At 50.7% G+C, this 20,392-nt stretch overlaps 1 protein-coding gene across 2 annotated transcripts in view; it reads left to right on the top strand.

Annotated features, from left to right (window-relative positions):
• LOC148454624 (integrin alpha-L-like) overlaps positions 1 to 20,392 on the top strand; it is a 110,308-nt gene that overhangs the window by 22,715 nt on the left and 67,201 nt on the right. For both annotated transcript variants that reach the window (XM_088460689.1, XM_088460690.1), the window contains exons 2-6: positions 1,938 to 2,064; positions 3,332 to 3,449; positions 11,749 to 11,831; positions 17,858 to 17,916; positions 19,240 to 19,354. In XM_088460689.1, coding sequence (XP_088316815.1) covers positions 2,016 to 2,064; positions 3,332 to 3,449; positions 11,749 to 11,831; positions 17,858 to 17,916; positions 19,240 to 19,354 — 424 coding nt within the window. In that variant the 5' untranslated portion in view covers positions 1,938 to 2,015. The remainder of the gene's footprint in view (positions 1 to 1,937; positions 2,065 to 3,331; positions 3,450 to 11,748; positions 11,832 to 17,857; positions 17,917 to 19,239; positions 19,355 to 20,392) is intronic.

Raw genomic sequence — 20,392 nt, 5'->3', positions numbered from 1 at the left:
TATAGGGACAGAGGTATAATACAGGGGCAGCCTATAGGGACAGAGGTATAATACAGGGGCAGCCTATAGGGACAGAGGTATAATACAGGGGCAACCTAAAGGGACAGAGCTATAATACAGGGGCAACCTATAGGGACAGAGGTATAATACAGGGGCAACCTATAGGGACAAAGGTATAATACAGGGGCAACCTATAGGGACAGAGGTATAATACAGGGGCAACCTATAGGGACAGAGGTATAATACAGGGGCAACCTATAGGGACAGAGGTATAATACAGGGGCAGCCTATAGGGACAGAGGTATAATACAGGGGCAACCTATAGGGACAGAGGTATAATACAGGGGCAGCCTATAGGGACAGAGGTATAATACAGGGGCAACCTATAAGGACAGAGGTATAATACAGGGGCAGCCTATAGGGACAGAGGTATAATACAGGGGCAACCTATAGGGACAGAGGTATAATACAGGGGCAGCCTATAGGGACAGAGGTATAATACAGGGGCAGCCTATAGGGACAGAGGTATAATACAGGGACAACCTATAGGGACAGAGGTATAATACAGGGGCAGCCTGTAGGCAACCTATAGGGACAGAGGTATAATACAGGGGCAACCTATAGGGACAGAGGTATAATACAGGGGCAACCTATAGGGACAGAGGTATAATACAGGGGCAGCCTATAGGGACAGAGGTATAATACAGGGGCAGCCTATAGGGACAGAGGTATAATACAGGGGCAGCCTGTAGGCAACCTATAGGGACAGAGGTATAATACAGGGGCAGCCTATAGGGACAGAGGTATAATACAGGGGCAGCCTATAGGGACATAGGTATAATACAGGGGCAACCTATAGGGACAGAGGTATAATACAGGGGCAACCTAAAGGGACAGAGCTATAATACAGGGGCAACCTATAGGGACAGAGGTATAATACAGGGGCAACCTATAGGGACAGAGGTATAATACAGGGGGCAACCTATAGGGACAGAGGTATAATACAGGGGCAGCCTCTAGGCAACCTATAGGGACAGAGGTATAATACAGGGGCAGCCTATAGGGACAGAGGTATATACAGGGGCAGCCTATAGGGACAGAGTATAATACAGGGGCAACCTATAGGGACAGACGTATAATACAGGGGCAACCTATAGGGTCAGAGGTATAATACAGGGGCAACCTAAAGGGACAGAGGTATAATACAGGGGCAACCTATAGGGACAGAGGTATAATACAGGGGGCAACCTATAGGGACAAAGGTTTAATACAGGGGCAACCTATAGGGACAGAGGTATAATACAGGGGGCAACCTATAGGGACAGAGGTATAATACAGGGCAGCCTATAGGGACAGAGGTATAATACAGGGACAACCTATAGGGACAGAGGTATAATACAGGGGCAGCCTATAGGGACAGAGGTATAATACAGGGGCAACCTATAGGGACAGAGGTATAATACAGGGGCAGCCTATAGGGGACAGAGGTATAATACAGGGGCAGCCTATAGGGACAGAGGTATAATACAGGGCAGCCTATAGGGACAGAGGTACAATACAGGGGCAAGCTATAGGGACAGAGGTATAATACAGGGGCAGCCTATAGGGACAGAGGTATAATACAGGGGCAGCCTATAGGGACAGAGGTATAATACAAGGGGCAACCTATAGGGACAGAGGTAATAATACAGGGGCAGCCTATAGGGACAGAGGTATATATACAGGGGCAGCCTATAGGGACAGAGGTATAATACAGGGGCAGCCTATAGGGACAGAGGTATAATACAGGGACAGAGGGACATTATACAGGGGCAGGGGAGCAGATCTGGAAAAACCCCCCCCCCATTAGTAGGAGGCTGTGATCAGGGACAGGATTACAATGTAACCTGCATATAATGTCTCATACTGTCGTTTCCTTCCTCCTGCTGAAACCACAGCCAGTCCCAGTCCCTGCGCTTCTGTCACCTCAGTGTTACATATCACCAGCGCCCTGTATCTCCCCGTCCCCGGCCACCATGACACATGGCGGGTGCCTGTATGTTGTGCTCTTCTGTCTCTTCCAAGGTACGTTCCTGTCTGTAGTCTCTGTGTGAGTCTCTGTAGTCTCTGTCTGAGTCTCTGTAGTCTCTGAGTCTCTGTAGTCTCTGTCTGAGTCTCTGTAGTCTCTGTCTGAGTCTCTGTAGTCTCTGTCTGAGTCTCTGTAGTCTCTGTCTGAGTCTCTGTAGTATCTGTCTGAGTCTCTGTAGTCTCTGTTTGAGTCTCTGTAGTCTCTGTTTGAGTCTCTGTAGTCTCTGTCTGAGTTTCTGTAGTATCTGTTTGAGTCTCTGTAGTCTCTGTTTGAGTCTCTGTAGTCTATGTCTGAGTCTCTGTAGTATCTGTTTGAGTCTCTAGTCTCTGTCTGAGTCTCTGTAGTCTCTGTTTGAGTCTCTGTAGTCTCTGTCTGACTCTCTGTAGTCTCTGTCTGAGTCTCTGTCTGAGTCTCTGTAGTCTCTGTCTGAGTCTCTGTAGTCTCTGTCTGAGTCTCTGTAGTCTATGTCTGAGTCTCTGTAGTCTCTGTCTGAGTCTCTGTAGTCTATGTCTGACTGAGTCTCTGTAGTCTGTGTTTGAGTCTCTGTAGTCTGTGTTTGAGTCTCTGTAGTCTCTGACTGAGTCTCTGTAGTCTCTGTCTGAGTCTCTGTAGTCTCTGTCTGAGTCTCTGTAGTCTCTGTCTGAGTCTCTGTAGTCTCTGTTTGAGTCTCTGTAGTCTCTGTCTGAGTCTCTGTAGTCTCTGTTTGAGTCTCTGTAGTCTCTGACTGAGTCTCTGTAGTCTCTGTCTGAGTCTCTGTAGTCTGTCTGAGTCTCTGTAGTCTCTGTCTGAGTCTCTGTAGTCTCTGTTTGAGTCTGTAGTCTCTGACTGAGTCTCTGTAGTCTGTGTTTGAGTCTCTGTAGTCTCTGTTTGAGTCTCTGTAGTCTCTGTCTGAGTCTCTGTAGTCTGTCTGAGTCTCTGTAGTCTCTGTCTGAGTCTCTGTAGTCTCTGTTTGAGTCTCTGTAGTCTCTGACTGAGTCTCTGTAGTCTGTGTTTGAGTCTCTGTAGTCTCTGTCTGAGTCTCTGTAGTCTCTGTCTGAGTCCTGGACCCTCTGGGGTCTAGTTACTAAGCTGTGTTAGGGGATAAAGTGAACAGTGATAAGGTACCAGCCAATCAGCTCCTAACTGTCATGTCACAGGCTGTGTTTGAAAAATGGCAGTTAGCAGCTGATTGGCTGGTACCTTATCACCGTTCCCTTTATCTCCTAACATAGCTTAGTAAATAGACCCCTTAGTCTCACTCGTCGCCCTTGTTGTGTCTTCCAGAAGTCTGTGTGTCTCTGAGCTACAATGTGGAGGTCTTGGCAGGAAGAAACTTCTCTGCCCCGGGCAGTCTCTCCTTTGGTTACAGGGTTGGACAGGTCAATGCCAGCATTGGAGAGAGGTGAGGTGGCGATGTGTGGCCTGCTGTCTTATACCATGCTCCCCATGTCATATGTGTGTCCTGCTGTCTTATACCATGCTCCCAATGTCATATGTGTGTCCTGCTGTCTTATACCATGCTCCCCATGTCATATGTGTGTCCTGCTGTCTTATACCATGCTCCCCATGTCATATGTGTGTCCTGCTGTCTTATACCATGCTCCCAATGTCATATGTGTGGCCTGCTGTCTTATACCATGCTCCCCATGTCATATGTGTGTCCTGCTGTCTTATACCATGCTTCCCATGTCATGTGTGTGCTGCTGTCTTATACCATGCTCCCCATGTCATATGTGTGTCCTGCTGTCTTATACCATGTTCCCCATGTCATATGTGTGTCCTGCTGTCTTATACCATGCTTCCCATGTCATATGTGTGTGCTGCTGTCTTATACCATGCTCCCCATGTCATATGTATCTCCTGCTGTATTATATCATGCTCCCCATGTCATATGTGTCTGTCCTGCTGTCTTATACCATGCTCCCCATGTCATATGTGTGTGCTGCTGTCTTATACCATGCTCCCCATGTCATATGTGTGTCCTGCTGTCTTATACCATGCTCCCCATGTCATATGTGTGTCCTGCTGTCTTATACCATGCTCCCCATGTCATAAGTGTGTCCTGCTGTCTTATACCATGCTCCCCATGTCATATGTGTGTGCTGCTGTCTTATACCATACTCCCCATGTCATATGTGTGTCCTGCTGTATTATACCATGCTCCCCATGTCATATGTGTGTCCTGCTGTCTTATACCATGCTCCCCATGTCATAAGTGTGTCCTACTGTCTTATACCATGCTCCCCATGTCATATGTGTGTGCTGCTGTCTTATACCATGCTCCCCATGTCATATGTGTGTCCTGCTGTATTATACCATGCTCCCCATGTCATATGTGTGTCCTGCTGTATTATACCATGCTCCCTATGTCATATGTGTGTGCTGCTGTCTTATACCATGCTCCCCGTGCCATGTGTGTGTGGCCTGCTGTATAATACCATGCTCCCCATGTCATATGTGTGTCCTGCTGTCTTATACCATGCTCCCCGTGTCATATGTGTGCTGCTGTCTGATACCATGCTCCCCATGTCACATGTGTGTCCTGCTGTATTATACCATGCTCCCCATGTCATATGTGTGTCCTGCTGTCTTATACCATGCTCCCCATGTCATATGTGTGTGTCCTGCTGTCTTATACCATGCTCCCCATGTCATATGTGTGTCCTGCTGTATTATACCATGCTCGCCATGTCATATGTGTGTCCTGCTGTCTTATACCATGCTCCCCATGTCATATGTGTGTCCTGCTGTCTTATACCATGTTCCCCATGTCATATGTGTGTGTCCTGCTCTCTTATACCATGCTCCCCATGTCATATGTGTGTCCTGCTGTATTATACCATGCTCGCCATGTCATATGTGTGTCCTGCTGTCTTATACCATGCTTCCCATGTCATATGTGTGTCCTGCTGTCTTATACCATGTTCCCCATGTCATATGTGTGTGTCCTGCTCTCTTATACCATGCTCCCCATGTCATATGTGTGTCCTGCTGTCTTATACCATGCTCCCCATGTCATATGTGTGTCCTGCTGTATTATATAATGCTCCCCATGTCATATATATGTCCTGCAGTCTTATACCATGTTCCCCATGTCACATGTGTGTCCTGCTGTCTTATACCATGCTCCCCATGTCATATGTGTGTCCTGCTGTCTTATACCATGCTCCCCATGTCATATGTGTGTCCTGCTGTCTTATACCATGCTCCCCATGTCATATGTGTGTCCTGCTGTCTTATACCATGTTCCCCATGTCATATGTGTGTGTCCTGCTCTCTTATACCATGCTCCCCATGTCATATGTGTGTCCTGCTGTATTATACCATGCTCGCCATGTCATATGTGTGTCCTGCTGTCTTATACCATGCTTCCCATGTCATATGTGTGTCCTGCTGTCTTATACCATGTTCCCCATGTCATATGTGTGTGTCCTGCTCTCTTATACCATGCTCCCCATGTCATATGTGTGTCCTGCTGTCTTATACCATGCTCCCCATGTCATATGTGTGTCCTGCTGTATTATATAATGCTCCCCATGTCATATATATGTCCTGCAGTCTTATACCATGTTCCCCATGTCACATGTGTGTCCTGCTGTATTATACCATGCTCCCCATGTCATATGTGTGTCCTGCTGTCTTATACCATGCTCCCCATGTCATATGTGTGTCCTGCTGTCTTATACCATGTTCCCCATATCATATGTGTGTGTCCTGCTGTCTTATACCATGCTCCCCATGTCACATGTGTGTCCTGTTGTATTATACCATGCTCCCCATGTCATATGTGTGTCCTGCTGTCTTATACCATGCTCCCCATGTCATATGTGTGTCCTGCTGTATTATACCATGCTCCCCATGTCATATGTGTGTCCTGCTGTCTTATACCATGTTCCCATATCATATGTGTGTGTCCTGCTGTCTTATACCATGCTCCCCGTGTCATATGTGTGTGGCCTGCTGTATTATACCATGCTCCCCATGTCATATGTGTGTCCTGCTGTCTTATACCATGTTCCCCATGTTATATGTGTGTGTCCGGCTGTCTTATACCATGCTCCCCATGTCATATGTGTGTCCTGCTGTATTATACCATGCTCCCCATGTCATATGTGTGTCCTGCTGTCTTATACCATGTTCCCCATGTCACATGTGTGTCCTGCTGTATTATACCATGCTCACCATGTCATATGTGTGTCCTGCTGTCTTATACCATGCTCCCCATGTCATATTTGTGTCCTGCTGTCTTATAGAATGCTCCCCATGTCATATGTGTGTCCTGCTGTCTTATACCATGCTCCCCATGTCATATCTGTGTGTCCTGCTGTCTTATACCATTTCCCTATGTCATATGTGTGTCCTGCTGTCTTATAGAATGCTCCCCATGTCATATGTCTGTCCTGCTGTCTTATACCATGCTCCCCATGTCATATGTGTGTCCTGCTGTCTTACAGAATGCTCTCCATGTCATATGTGTGTCCTGCTGTTTTATACCATGCTCCCCATGTCATATGTGTCTGCTGCTGTCTTATACCATGCTCCCCATGTCATATGTGTGTGCTACTGTCTTATACCATGCTCCCCATGTCATATATGTGTCCTGCTGTCTTATGCCATGCTCCCCATGTTATATGTGTGTCCTGCTGTCTTATACCATGTTCCCCATGTCATATGTGTGTCCTGCTGTCTTATAGAAAGCTCCACATGTCATATGTGTGTGGCCTGCTGTCTTATACCATGCTCCCCATGTCATATGTGTGTGCTGCTGTCTTATACCATGCTCCCCATGTCATATTTGTGTGTCCTGCTGTCTTATACCATGCTCCCCATGTCATATGTGTGTCCTGCTGTATTATACCATGCTCCCCATGTCAAATGTGTGTGTCCTGCTGTCTTATACCATGCTCCCCATGTCATATGTGTGTCCTGCTGTCTTATACCATGCTCCCCATGTCATATGTGTGTCCTGCTGTCTTATACCATGCTCCCCATGTCATATGTGTGTCCTGCTGTCTTATACCATGCTCCCCATGTCATATATGTGTGTCCTGCTGTATTATTCCATGTTCCCTGTGTCATATGTGTGTCCTGCTGTCTTATACCATGCTCCCCATGTCATATGTGTGTCCTGCTGTCTTATGCCATGCTCCCCATGTTATATGTGCGTCCTGCTGTCTTATACCATGTTCCCTATGTCATATGTGTGTCCTGCTGTCTTACAGAATGCTCCCCATGTCATATGTGTATGCTGCTGTCTTATACCATGTTCCCTATGTCATATGTGTGTGCTGCTGTCTTATACCATGCTCCCCATGTCATATATGTGTGTCCTGCTGTCTTATACCATTTCCCTATGTCATATATGTGTCCTGCTGTCTTATACCATTTCCCTATGTCATATGTGTGTCCTGCTGTCTTATAGAATGCTCCCCATGTTATATGTGTGTCCTGCTGTCTTATACCATGCTCCCCATGTCATATGTGTGTCCTGCTGTCTTATACCATGCTCCCCATGTCATATGTGTGTGCTGCTGTCTTATACCATGCTCCCCATGTCATATGTGTGTCCTGCTGTCTTATACCATGCTCCCCATGTCATATGTGTGTGCTGCTGTCTTATACCATGCTCCCCATGTCATATGTGTGTCCTGCTGTCTTATACCATGCTCCCCATGTCATATGTGTGTGCTGCTGTCTTATACCATGCTCCCCATGTCATATGTGTGTCCTGCTGTCTTATACCATGCTCCTCATGTCATATGTGTGGCCTGCTGTCTTGTAGAATGCTCCCCATGTCATATGTGTGTCCTGCGGTCTTATACCATTTCCCTATGTCATATGTGTGTCCTGCTGTCTTATAGAATGCTCCCCATATCATATCTGTGTGTCCTGCTGTCTTATACCATTTCCCTATGTCATATGTGTGTCCTGCTGTCTTATAGAATGCTCCCCATGTCATATGTGTGTCCTGCTGTCTTATACCATGCTCCTCATGTCATATGTCTGTCCTGCTGTCTTACAGAATGCTCCCCATGTCATATGTGTGTCCTGCTGTTTTATACCATGCTCCCCATGTCATATGTGTGTGCTGCTGTCTTATACCATGCTCCCCATGTCATATGTGTGTGCTGCTGTCTTATACCATGCTCCCCATGTCATATGTGTGTCCTGCTGTCTTATGCCATGCTCCCCATGTTATATGTGTGGCCTGCTGTCTTATACCACGCTCCCCATGTCATATGTGTGTGTCCTGCTGTCTTATACCATGCTCCCCATGTCATATGTGTGTCCTGCTGTCTTATAGAATGCTCCACATGTCATATGTGTGTGCTGCTGTCTTATACCATGCTCCCCATGTCATATGTGTGGCCTGCTGTCTTATACCATGCTCCCCATGTCATATGTGTGGCCTGCTGTCTTATAGAATGCTCCCCATGTCATATGTGTGTGCTGCTGTCTTATACCATGCTCCCCATGTCATATGTGTGTGTCCTGCTGTCTTATACCATGCTCCCCATGTCATATGTGTGTGTCCTGCTGTCTTATACCATGTTCCCCATGTCATATGTGTGGCCTGCTGTCTTATACTATGCTCCCCATGTCATATGTGTGTGCTGCTGTCTTATGCCATGCTCCCCATGTCATATGTGTGTGGCCTGCTGTATTATACCATGCTCCCCTTGTCATATGTGTGTGGCCTGCTGTATTATACCATGCTCCCCATGTCTTATGTGTGTGCTGCTGTCTTATACCATGCTCCCCATGTCATATGTGTGTCCTGCTGTATTATACCATGCTCCCCATGTCATATGTGTGTCCTGCTGTCTTATACCATGCTCCCCATGTCATATGTGTGTCCTGCTGTCTTATACCATGCTCCCCATGTCATATGTGTGTCCTGCTGTCTTATACCATGCCCCCCATGTCATATGTGTGTGTCCTGCTGTCTTATACCATGCTCCCCATGTCATATGTGTGTGTCCTGCTGTCTTATACCATGTTCCCCATGTCATATGTGTGGCCTGCTGTCTTATACTATGCTCCCCATGTCATATGTGTGTCCTGCTGTATTATACCATGCTCCCCATGTCATATGTGTGTCCTGCTGTCTTATACCATGCTCCCCATGTCATATCTGTGTGTCCTGCTGTCTTATACCATTTCCCTATGTCATATGTGTGTCCTGCTGTCTTATAGAATGCTCCCCATGTCATATGTGTGTCCTGCTGTCTTATACCATGCTCCCCATGTCATATGTGTGTCCTGCTGTCTTATACCATGGTCCCCATGGCATATGTGTGTGCTGCTGTCTTATACCATGCTCCCCATGTCATATGTGCGTCCTGCTGTATTATACCATGCTCCCCATGTCATATGTGTGTCCTGCTGTCTTATACCATGCTCCCCATGTCATATGTGTGTGTCCTGCTGTCTTATACCATGCTCCCCATGCCATGTCATATGTGTGGCCTGCTGTCTTATACCATGCTCCCCATGTCATATATGTGTGGCCTCCTGTCTTATACCATGCTCCCCATGTCATATGTGTGGCCTGCTGTCTTATGCCATGCTCCCCATGTCATATGTGTGTGTTGCTGTCTTTTATACCATGCTCCCCATGTCATATATGTGTGCTGTTGTCTTATACCATGCTCCCCATGTCATATGTGTGTGTCCTGCTGTCTTATACCATGCTCCCCATGTCATATGTGTGTGCTGCTGTCTTATACCATGCTCCCCATGTCATATGTGTGGCCTGCTGTCTTATACCATGCTCCTTGTCTATGACTGCCTATTATCCCCCCCTGACCTCTCCTTGTCTCTGACTACCTATTATATCCCCCCTGACCTCTCCTTGTCTCTGACAGCCTATTGTCCCCCCCTGACCTCTCCTTGTCTCTGACTGCCTATTATCCCCCCCTGACCTCTCCTTGTCTCTGACTGCCTATTATCCCCCCCTGACCTCTCCTTGTCTCTGACTGCCTATTATCTCCCCCTAATGATCTCTCCTTGTCTCTGACTGCCTATTATCTCCCTCTGACCTCTCCTTGTCTCTGACTGCCTATTATCCCCCCTGACCTCTCCTTGTCTCTGACTGCCTATTATCTCCCCCTGACCTCTCCTTGTCTCTGCCTATTATCTCCCCCTGACCTCTCCTTGTCTCTGACTGCCTGTTATCTCCCCCTGACCTCTCCTTGTCTCTGACTGCCTATTATCTCCCCCTGACCTCTCCTTGTCTCTGCCTATTATCTCCCTCTGACCTCTCCTTGTCTCTGACTGCCTATTATACCCCACCTGACCTCTCCTTGTCTCTGACTGCCTATTATCTCCCCCTAATGATCTCTCCTTGTCTCTGACTGCCTATTATCTCCCTCTGACCTCTCCTTGTCTCTGACTGCCTATTATCCCCCCTGACCTCTCCTTGTCTCTGACTGCCTATTATCTCCCCTGACCTCTCCTTGTCTCTGACTGTGTATTATCCCCTCCCTGACCTCTCCTTGTCTCTGCCTATTATCCCCTCCCTGACCTCTCCTTGTCTCTGACTGCCTATTATCCCCCCCCTGACCTCTCCTTGTCTCTGACTGCCTATTATACCCCACCTGACCTCTCCTTGTCTCTGACTGCCTATTATCTCCCCCTGACCTCTCCTTGTCTCTGACTGCCTATTATCTCCCCCTGACCTCTCCTTGTCTCTGACTGCCTATTATCTCCCCCTGATCTCTCCTTGTCTCTGACTGCCTATTATCTCCCCCTGATCTCTCCTTGTCTCTGACTGCCTATTATCCCCCCCTGACCTCTCCTTGTCTCTGCCTATTATCCCCCCTGACCTCTCCTTGTCTCTGACTATTATCCCCCCTGACCTCTCCTTGTCTCTGACTGCCTATTATCCCCCCCTGACCTCTCCTTGTCTCTGACTGCCTATTATCCCCCCCTGACCTCTCCTTGTCTCTGCCTATTATCCCCCCTGACCTCTCCTTGTCTCTGCCTATTATCCCCCCTGACCTCTCCTTGTCTCTGACTGCCTATTATCCCCCCCTGACCTCTCCTTGTCTCTGCCTATTATCCCCCCTGACCTCTCCTTGTCTCTGCCTATTATCCCCCCCTGACCTTTCCTTGTCTCTGCCTATTATCCCCCCTGACCTCTCCTTGTCTCTGCCTATTATCCCCCCCTGACCTCTCCTTGTCTCTGCCAATTATCCCCCCTGACCTCTCCTTGTCTCTGCCTATTATCCCCCCCTGACCTTTCCTTGTCTCTGCCTATTATCTCCCCCCTGACCTCTCCTTGTCTCTGCCTATTATCCCCCCTGACCTCTCCTTGTCTCTGCCTATTATCCCCCCCTGACCTCTCCTTGTCTCTGCCTATTATCCCCCCCTGACCTCTCCTTGTCTCTGCCTATTATCCCCCCTGACCTCTCCTTGTCCCTTGTTGTCTGTGCCCTGTCTCCTCATGTGGGCGTCGGTTATGTAAGGGTTTGGAAATGCTGCTCCATGATTGGAGAGATAGTGATCATGTGCTGGGTATTATGGGCTCGGCTGCATTGTGGAACATATAATGGTGGGGACAGAATAAAGTGATATAAGTAACAGGACTAATGTGAGGACCCTCAGATGATACCTGTTAGACAAGGTGAGGGCACTGTCCCCCGGCACCCGTCCGCTCTCCCTCCTGTGCCCACGTTATGCTTCTCTTCTTCTTACAGAGTACTGGTTGGAGATCCTGGGTCAGGGACGCTGCACTCCTGTGATGTCATCAGTGACACGTGTCACGCCATCACGCTACCAAGTTAGCACATTGCACTTATTCATGTGTCCTCTCATTTACACGTCTTCTATATTATGTCTCTAATTTCAGCAGAATAAGCCATAAACTTCCTCTCCCAGCGCTCTCTCCTCATACAGCTGGCACTGTCTCTCTCTCTCTCCCAGCGCTCTCTCCTCATACAGCTGGCACTGTCTCTCTCTCTCCCAGCGCTCTCTCCTCATACAGCTGGCACTGTCTCTCTCTCTCCCAGCGCTCTCTCCTCATACAGCTGGCACTGTCTCTCTCTCCCAGCGCTCTCTCCTCATACAGCTGGCACTGTCTCTTTCTCTCCCAGCGCTCTCTCCTCATACAGCTGGCACTGTCTCTGTCTCTCTCCCAGCGCTCTCTCCTCATACAGCTGGCACTGTCTCTCTCTCTCTCCCAGCGCTCTCTCCTCATACAGCTGGCACTGTCTCTTTCTCTCCCAGCGCTCTCTCCTCATACAGCTGGCACTGTCTCTTTCTCTCCCAGCGCTCTCTCCTCATACAGCTGGCACTGTCTCTTCCTCTCCCAGCGCTCTCTCCTCATACAGCTGGCACTGTCTCTCTCTCTCCCAGCGCTCTCTCCTCATACAGCTGGCACTGTCTCTCTCTCCCAGCGCTCTCTCCTCATACAGCTGGCACTGTCTCTTTCTCTCCCAGCGCTCTCTCCTCATACAGCTGGCACTGTCTCTCTCTCCCAGCGCTCTCTCCTCATACAGCTGGCACTGTCTCTTTCTCTCCCAGCGCTCTCTCCTCATACAGCTGGCACTGTCTCTGTCTCTCTCCCAGCGCTCTCTCCTCATACAGCTGGCACTGTCTCTCTCTCTCTCCCAGCGCTCTCTCCTCATACAGCTGGCACTGGCTCTCTCTCTCCCAGCGCTCTCTCCTCATACAGCTGGCACTGTCTCTCTCTCCCAGCGCTCTCTCCTCATACACCTGGCACTGTCTCTCTCTCTCCCAGCGCTCTCTCCTCATACAGCTGGCACTGTCTCTCTCTCTCCCAGCGCTCTCTCCTCATACACCTGGCACTGTCTCTCTCTCTCCCAGCGCTCTCTCCTCATACAGCTGGCACTGTCTCTCTCTCCCAGCGCTCTCTCCTCATACACCTGGCACTGTCTCTCTCTCTCCCAGCGCTCTCTCCTCATATAGCTGGCACTGTCTCTCTCCCAGCGCTCTCTCCTCATACAGCTGGCACTGTCTCTCTCCCAGCGCTCTCTCCTCATACAGCTGGCACTGTCTCTCTCTCTCTCTCTCCCAGCGCTCTCTCCTCATACAGCTGGCACTGTCTCTCTCCCAGCGCTCTCTCCTCATACAGCTGGCACTGTCTCTCTCTCTCTCTCTCCCAGCGCTCTCTCCTCATACAGCTGGCACTGTCTCTCTCCCAGCGCTCTCTCCTCATACAGCTGGCACTGTCTCTCTCTCTCTCCCAGCGCTCTCTCCTCATACAGCTGGCACTGTCTCTCTCCCAGCGCTCTCTCCTCATACAGCTGGCACTGTCTCTCTCTCTCCCAGCGCTCTCTCCTCATACACCTGGCACTGTCTCTCTCTCTCCCAGCGCTCTCTCCTCATACAGCTGGCACTGTCTCTCTCTCTCCCAGCGCTCTCTCCTCATACAGCTGGCACTGTCTCTCTCTCTCCCAGCGCTCTCTCCTCATACAGCTGGCACTGTCTCTCTCTCTCCCAGCGCTCTCTCCTCATACAGCTGGCACTGTCTCTCTCTCTCCCAGCGCTCTCTCCTCATACAGCTGGCACTGTCTCTCTCTCTCCCAGCGCTCTCTCCTCATACAGCTGGCACTGTCTCTCTCTCTCCCAGCGCTCTCTCCTCATACAGCTTGCACTGTCTCTCTCTCTCCCAGCGCTCTCTCCTCATACAGCTGGCACTGTCTCTCTCTCTCCCAGCGCTCTCTCCTCATACAGCTGGCACTGTCTCTCTCTCTCCCAGCGCTCTCTCCTCATACAGCTGGCACTGTCTCTCTCTCTCCCAGCGCTCTCTCCTCATACAGCTGGCACTGTCTCTCTCTCTCTCCCAGCGCTCTCTCCTCATACAGCTGGCACTGTCTCTCTCTCTCCCAGCGCTCTCTCCTCATACAGCTGGCACTGTCTCTCTCTCTCCCAGCGCTCTCTCCTCATACAGCTGGCACTGTCTCTCTCTCCCAGCGCTCTCTCCTCATACAGCTGGCACTGTCTCTTTCTCTCCCAGCGCTCTCTCCTCATACAGCTGGCACTGTCTCTGTTCACTCCCAGCGCTCTCTCCTCATACAGCTGGCACTGTCTCTCTCTCTCTCCCAGCGCTCTCTCCTCATACAGCTGGCACTGTCTCTCTCTCTCTCCCAGCGCTCTCTCCTCATACAGCTGGCACTGTCTCTCTCTCTCCCAACGCTCTCTCCTCATACAGCTGGCACTGTCTCTCTCTCCCAGCGCTCTCTCCTCATACACCTGGCACTGTCTCTCTCTCTCCCAGCGCTCTCTCCTCATACAGCTGGCACTGTCTCACACCTGGCACTGTCTCTCTCCCAGCGCTCTCTCCTCATACAGCTGGCACTGTCTCTTCCTCCCCCAGCGCTCTCTCCTCATACAGCTGGCACTGTCTCTTCCTCTCCCAGCGCTCTCTCCTCATACAGCTGGCACTGTCTCTCTCTCTCCCAGCGCTCTCTCCTCATACAGCTGGCACTGTCTCTCTCTCTCCCAGCGCTCTCTCCTCATACATCTGGCACTGTCTCTCTCTCTCCAAGCGCTCTCTCCTCATACAGCTGGCACTGTCTCTCTCTCTCCCAGCGCTCTCTCCTCATACAGCTGGCACTGTCTCTCTCTCTCCCAGCGCTCTCTCCTCATACAGCTGGCACTGTCTCTCTCTCTCCCAGCGCTCTCTCCTCATACAGCTGGCACTGTCTCTCTCTCTCACATCGCTCTCTCCTCATACAGCTGGCACTGTCTCTCTCTCTCCCAGCGCTCTCTCCTCATACAGCTGGCACTGTCTCTCTCTCTCCCAGCGCTCTCTCCTCATACAGCTGGCACTGTCTCTCTCTCTCTCCCAGCGCTCTCTCCTCATACAGCTGGCACTGTCTCTCTCTCTCCCAGCGCTCTCTCCTCATACAGCTGGCACTGTCTCTCTCTCTCCCAGCGCTCTCTCCTCATACAGCTGGCACTGTCTCTCTCTCCCAGCGCTCTCTCCTCATACAGCTGGCACTGTCTCTTTCTCTCCCAGCGCTCTCTCCTCATACAGCTGGCACTGTCTCTGTCTCTCTCCCAGCGCTCTCTCCTCATACAGCTGGCACTGTCTCTCTCTCTCTCCCAGCGCTCTCTCCTCATACAGCTGGCACTGTCTCTCTCTCTCCCAACGCTCTCTCCTCATACAGCTGGCACTGTCTCTCTCTCCCAGCGCTCTCTCCTCATACACCTGGCACTGTCTCTCTCTCTCCCAGCGCTCTATCCTCATACAGCTGGCACTGTCTCTCTCTCTCCCAGCGCTCTCTCCTCATACACCTGGCACTGTCTCTCTCCCAGCGCTCTCTCCTCATACAGCTGGCACTGTCTCTTCCTCCCCCAGCGCTCTCTCCTCATACAGCTGGCACTGTCTCTTCCTCTCCCAGCGCTCTCTCCTCATACAGCTGGCACTGTCTCTTTCTCTCTCCCAGCACTCTCTCCTCATACAGCTGGCACTGTCTCTTTCTCTCCCAGCGCTCTCTCCTCATACAGCTGGCACTGTCTCTTTCTCTCTCCCAGCGCTCTCTCCTCATGCAGCTGGCACTGTCTCTTCCTCTCCCTGCACTCTCTCCTCATACAGCTGGCACTGTCTCTTCCTCTCTCCCAGCGCTCTCTCCTCATACAGCTGGCACTGTCTCTCTCTCTCCCAGCACTCTCTCCTCATACAGCTGGCACTGTCTCTCTCTCTCCCAGCGCTCTCTCCTCATACAGCTGGCACTGTCTCTCTCTCCCAGCGCTCTCTCCTCATACAGCTGGCACTGTCTCTTCCTCTCCCAGCGCTCTCTCCTCATACACCTGGCACTGTCTCTCTCTCTCCCAGCGCTCTCTCCTCATACAGCTGGCACTGTCTCTTTCTCTCTCCCAGCGCTCTCTCCTCATACAGCTGGCACTGTCTCTCTCTATCCCAGCACTCTCTCCTCATACAGCTGGCACTGTCTCTTCCTCTCCCAGCGCTCTTTCCTCATACAGCTGGCACTGTCTCTTTCTCTCTCCCAGCGCTCTATCCTCATTCAGCTGGCACTGTCTCTCTCTCTCTCCCAGCGCTCTCTCCTCATACAGCTGGCACTGTCTCTTTCTCTCTCTCCCAGCGCTCTCTCCTCATACAGCTGGCACTGTCTCTCTCTCCCAGCGCTCTATCCTCATACAGCTGGCACTGTCTCTCTCTCTCCCAGCGCTCTCTCCTCATACACCTGGCACTGTCTCTCTCTCTCTCTCTCCCAGCGCTCTCTCCTCATACACCTGGCACTGTCTCTCTCTCTCTCCCAGCGCTCTCTCCTCATACAGCTGGCACTGTCTCTTTCTCTCCCAGCGCTCTCTCCTCATACAGCTGGCACTGTCTCTCTCTCTCTCCCAGCGCTCTCTCCTCATATAGCTGGCACTGTCTCTCTCTCTCCCAGCGCTCTCTCCTCATACACCTGGCACTGTCTCTCTCTCTCCCAGCGCTCTCTCCTCATACACCTAGCACTGTCTCTCTCTCTCCCAGCGCTCTCTCCTCATACAGCTGGCACTGTCTCTCTCTCTCTCCCAGCGCTCTCTCCTCATACAGCTGGCACTGTCTCTCTCTCTCTCTCTCTCTCCCAGCGCTCTCTCCTCATACAGCTGGCACTGTCTCTTTCTCTCCCAGCGCTCTTTCATACAGCTGGCACTGTCTCTTCCTCTCCCAGCGTTCTCTCCTCATACAGCTGGCACTGTCTCTTCCTCTCCCAGCGCTCTCTCCTCATACAGCTGGCACTGTCTTTCTCTCTCCCAGCGCTCTCTCCTCCTACAGCTGGCACTGTCTCTTTCTCTCCCAGCGCTCTCTCCTCATACAGCTGGCACTGTCTCTTTCTCTCTCCCAGCGCTGTCTCCTCATACAGCTGGCACTGTCTCTTCCTCTCCCAGCGCTCTCTCCTCATACAGCTGGCACTGTCTCTTCCTCTCTCCCAGCGCTCTCTCCTCATACAGCTGGCACTGTCTCTCTCTCTCCCAGCGCTCTCTCATACAGCTGGCACTGTCTCTCTCTCTCCCAGCGCTCTCTCCTCATACAGCTGGCACTGTCTCTTCCTCTCCCAGCGCTCTCTCCTCCTACAGCTGGCACTGTCTCTTTCTCTCCCAGCGCTCTCTCCTAATACAGCTGGCACTGTCTCTCTCTCTCCCAGCGCTCTCTCCTCATACAGCTGGCACTGTCTCTTTCTCTCTCCCAGCGCTCTCTCCTCATACAGCTGGCACTGTCTCTCTTTCTCTCCCAGCGCTCTCTCCTCATACAGCTGGCACTGTCTCTTTCTCTCTCCCAGCGCTCTCTCCTCATACAGCTGGTACTGTCTCTCTCTTTCCCAGCGCTCTCTCATACAGCTGGCACTGTCTCTCTCTCCCAGCACTCTCTCCTCATACAGCTGGCACGGTCTCTTCCTCTCCCAGCGCTCTCTCCTCATACAGCTGGCACTGTCTCTTTCTCTCCCAGCGCTCTCTCCTCATACACCTGGCACTGTCTCTCTCCCAGCGCTCTCTCCTCATACAGCTGGCACTGTCTCTCTCTCTCTCCCAGCGCTCTCTCCTCATACAGCTGACACTGTCTCTCTCTTTCTCCCAGCGCTCTCTCCTCATACAGCTGGCACTGTCTCTTTCTGTCCCAGCGCTCTCTCCTCATATAACTGGCACTGTCTCTTTCTCTCTCCTATTGCTCTCTCCTCATCCAGCTGGCACTGTCTCTTTTTCTCTCCCAGCGCTCTTTTCTAATACTTCTCCCTCTCTCCCCCAGCAGTCTCTCCTGATATTGTGTACATGTATAAGTGGCAATACTACATGTGAATATGTTAGGATACAATCTGTTTCTTCCTCTCTTAGATGGTAGCAGTACAGCTCATGTCGGCCTGACTCTTGAAGTTGACTCAGAAAATTGTATTGTGAGTATACAGTGATTATAAAGGGGAGTATAAGTATTGTACATATACAGTCCATGTAACATTGTCCTGCAGCTCCAGCTGCCAGTGTAACATTGTCCTGCAGCTCCAGCTGTCAGTGTAACATTGTCCTGCAGCTCCAGCTGTCAGTGTAACATTGTCCTGCAGCTCCAGCTGTCAGTGTAACATTGTCCTGCAGCTCCAGCTGCCAGTGTAACATTGTCCTGCGGCTCCAGCTGTCAGTGTTAACATTGTCCTGCGGCTCTAGCTGTCAGTGTAACATTGTCCTGCGGCTCCAGCTGTCAGTGTAACATTGTCCTGCGGCTCCAGCTGTCAGTGTAACATTGTCCTGCGGCTCCAGCTGCCAGTGTAACATTGTCCTGCGGTTCCTGCTGTCAGTGTAACATTGTCCTGCATCTCCAGCTGTCAATGTAACATTGTCCTGCAGCTCCAGCTGTCAGTGTAACATTGTCCTGCGGCTCCAGCTGTCAGTGTAACATTGTCCTGCGGCTCCAGCTGTCAGTGTAACATTGTCCTGCGGCTCCAGCTGTCAGTGTAACATTGTCCCGCGGCTCCAGCTGTCAGTGTAACATTGTCCCGCGGCTCCAGCTGCCAGTATAACATTGTCCTGCAGCTCCAGCTGCCAGTGTAACATTCTCCTGCAGCTCCAGCTGTCAGTGTAACATTGTCCTGCAGCTCCAGCTGTCAGTGTAACATTGTCCTGCAACTCCAGCTGTCAGTGTAACATTGTCCTGCAGCTCCAGCTGTCAGTGTAACATTATCCCGCAGCTCCAGCTGTCAGTGTAACATTGTCCTGCATCTCCAGCTGTCAGTGTAACATTGTCCTGCAGCTCCAGCTGTCAGTGTAACATTGTCCTGCGGCTCCAGCTGTCAGTGTAACATTGTCCTGCGGCTCCAGCTGTCAGTGTAACATTGATATGGATCCCCAGCTGTCAGTGTCACATTGATATGGGTCCCCAGCTGTTGTTATAGCATGGTTATTGTATGTGCATTGTTGCTCCCCAGGAATGCTTATGTAGCATCTGCAGGGGAGTGTCTGAGTTTCTCATATCGGAGTTGTGTGCAGCCTGTGACACGAGCACAGGAGATGCAGAGTCACTAAGTTGTGGTTTTCTCACTATCAGACCCATTGTGTGTATGACGGGGGTACAGATCTGCAGGACATGTGGCCATATAATCCCAGGGAATGTGTCTGCTGTATTCGGCGCCTGTTCGTGTGGTCAGCAGTGAATGAGCACAAGCCTGATAATGAGTTATATGTACACACTGCCTCATGTTCAGCTTAAATACTCTGTTTCCCACCAGGTATGTGGCTCTGACTTACCTCATAACTGTAACGATATGTTGTACATGAACGGGGCCTGCTACACCATGGACTCCAGCCTGACACCTTCTGAGAAGCTTAGACCAGGATTTCACGGTGAGCACCGATTACAGCCCCCCAGTCATGTAATGAGCAGGGACCCTACATAGAGTACATAAGGCACGTACATAGCTTCTCTGCAGGCCTAGGCTCTGATCAGGGACAGGGTGAGGTGGCCATCCACCTCTGTGTCTCTCAGTGCCAGATCCAGGGGAGGTGTGCGGCCCGACCCCGGCCTAGTACGTGCTGGGCGGCCGAGGGAGACAGCTGCCACTGAACTCTTTACCTGCCTGCTGCGCTATGCTATAGCGGCCTCGGTAACACGTAGAAGAGAAGCCTCTGGAGGAACGTGGTTCTTATAATCGCTCAGCACCAGGTGTGGATTCAACAAGATATTACTCCAGTACAATGAGGAGAAGATAAACGCACCAGCATCAAACTGGCCCAATACAAAGGTACCAGGAGCGGATCCGGGGCCTAATTCACTGCTGAACGCAGACTCCAGATGATGGGGAATCTGCGCAGGCGCCTGACCCGTTCTGCCCATGTGCGCAGACGGAATAGCTAAGCCTTGAAAAAGACCCGATCCAGAGTAGAAACGCGTCGGCACCAGGTGGAGGCTGAAGTTTGATTTGGTAAGCCGGGTGAGCAGGAGTGTCAGCAGCGTGTTACCTGCCAGAAGCCGCGCTGAAGTCAGCAGCGGGGTAAACGCTGGGAACCGGAGTAAAGGAGGACCAGCGGCCTCATCCTAACGGGAGCCCCAGGGAAACGGTGACCTTTGTGCGTCACAACCCGAGGAAAGCTTAGGGATAACCTCAATTTGCCGGCTGGTGAGATCTACCGCATTAAATAGGTCTGGTGAGCTCCAATAACATTCTGTAACCAATGCACAAACTGGCTGCCAGGAATTCTATGCACTGTTTATGAGGATAATATTATTTTTACTAATAGGAGCATATTTTATCATATATATATATATATGTATATCTTTGATTAGAGTGACTGTGTTCTGTCCATAAGTGGATAAAACAATCAGAATTTGTCCTTTTCCCTGATGCACATTTTTGGGGACATATATGAGCATTAGAGAGAAGA

This window comes from Taudactylus pleione, unplaced genomic scaffold, assembly GCF_031769625.1.
Source record: "Taudactylus pleione unplaced genomic scaffold, aTauple2 ptg000971l, whole genome shotgun sequence".
Classification (NCBI taxonomy): domain Eukaryota; kingdom Metazoa; phylum Chordata; class Amphibia; order Anura; family Myobatrachidae; genus Taudactylus; species Taudactylus pleione.
This window is presented reverse-complemented; position numbering and strand designations above follow the sequence as displayed.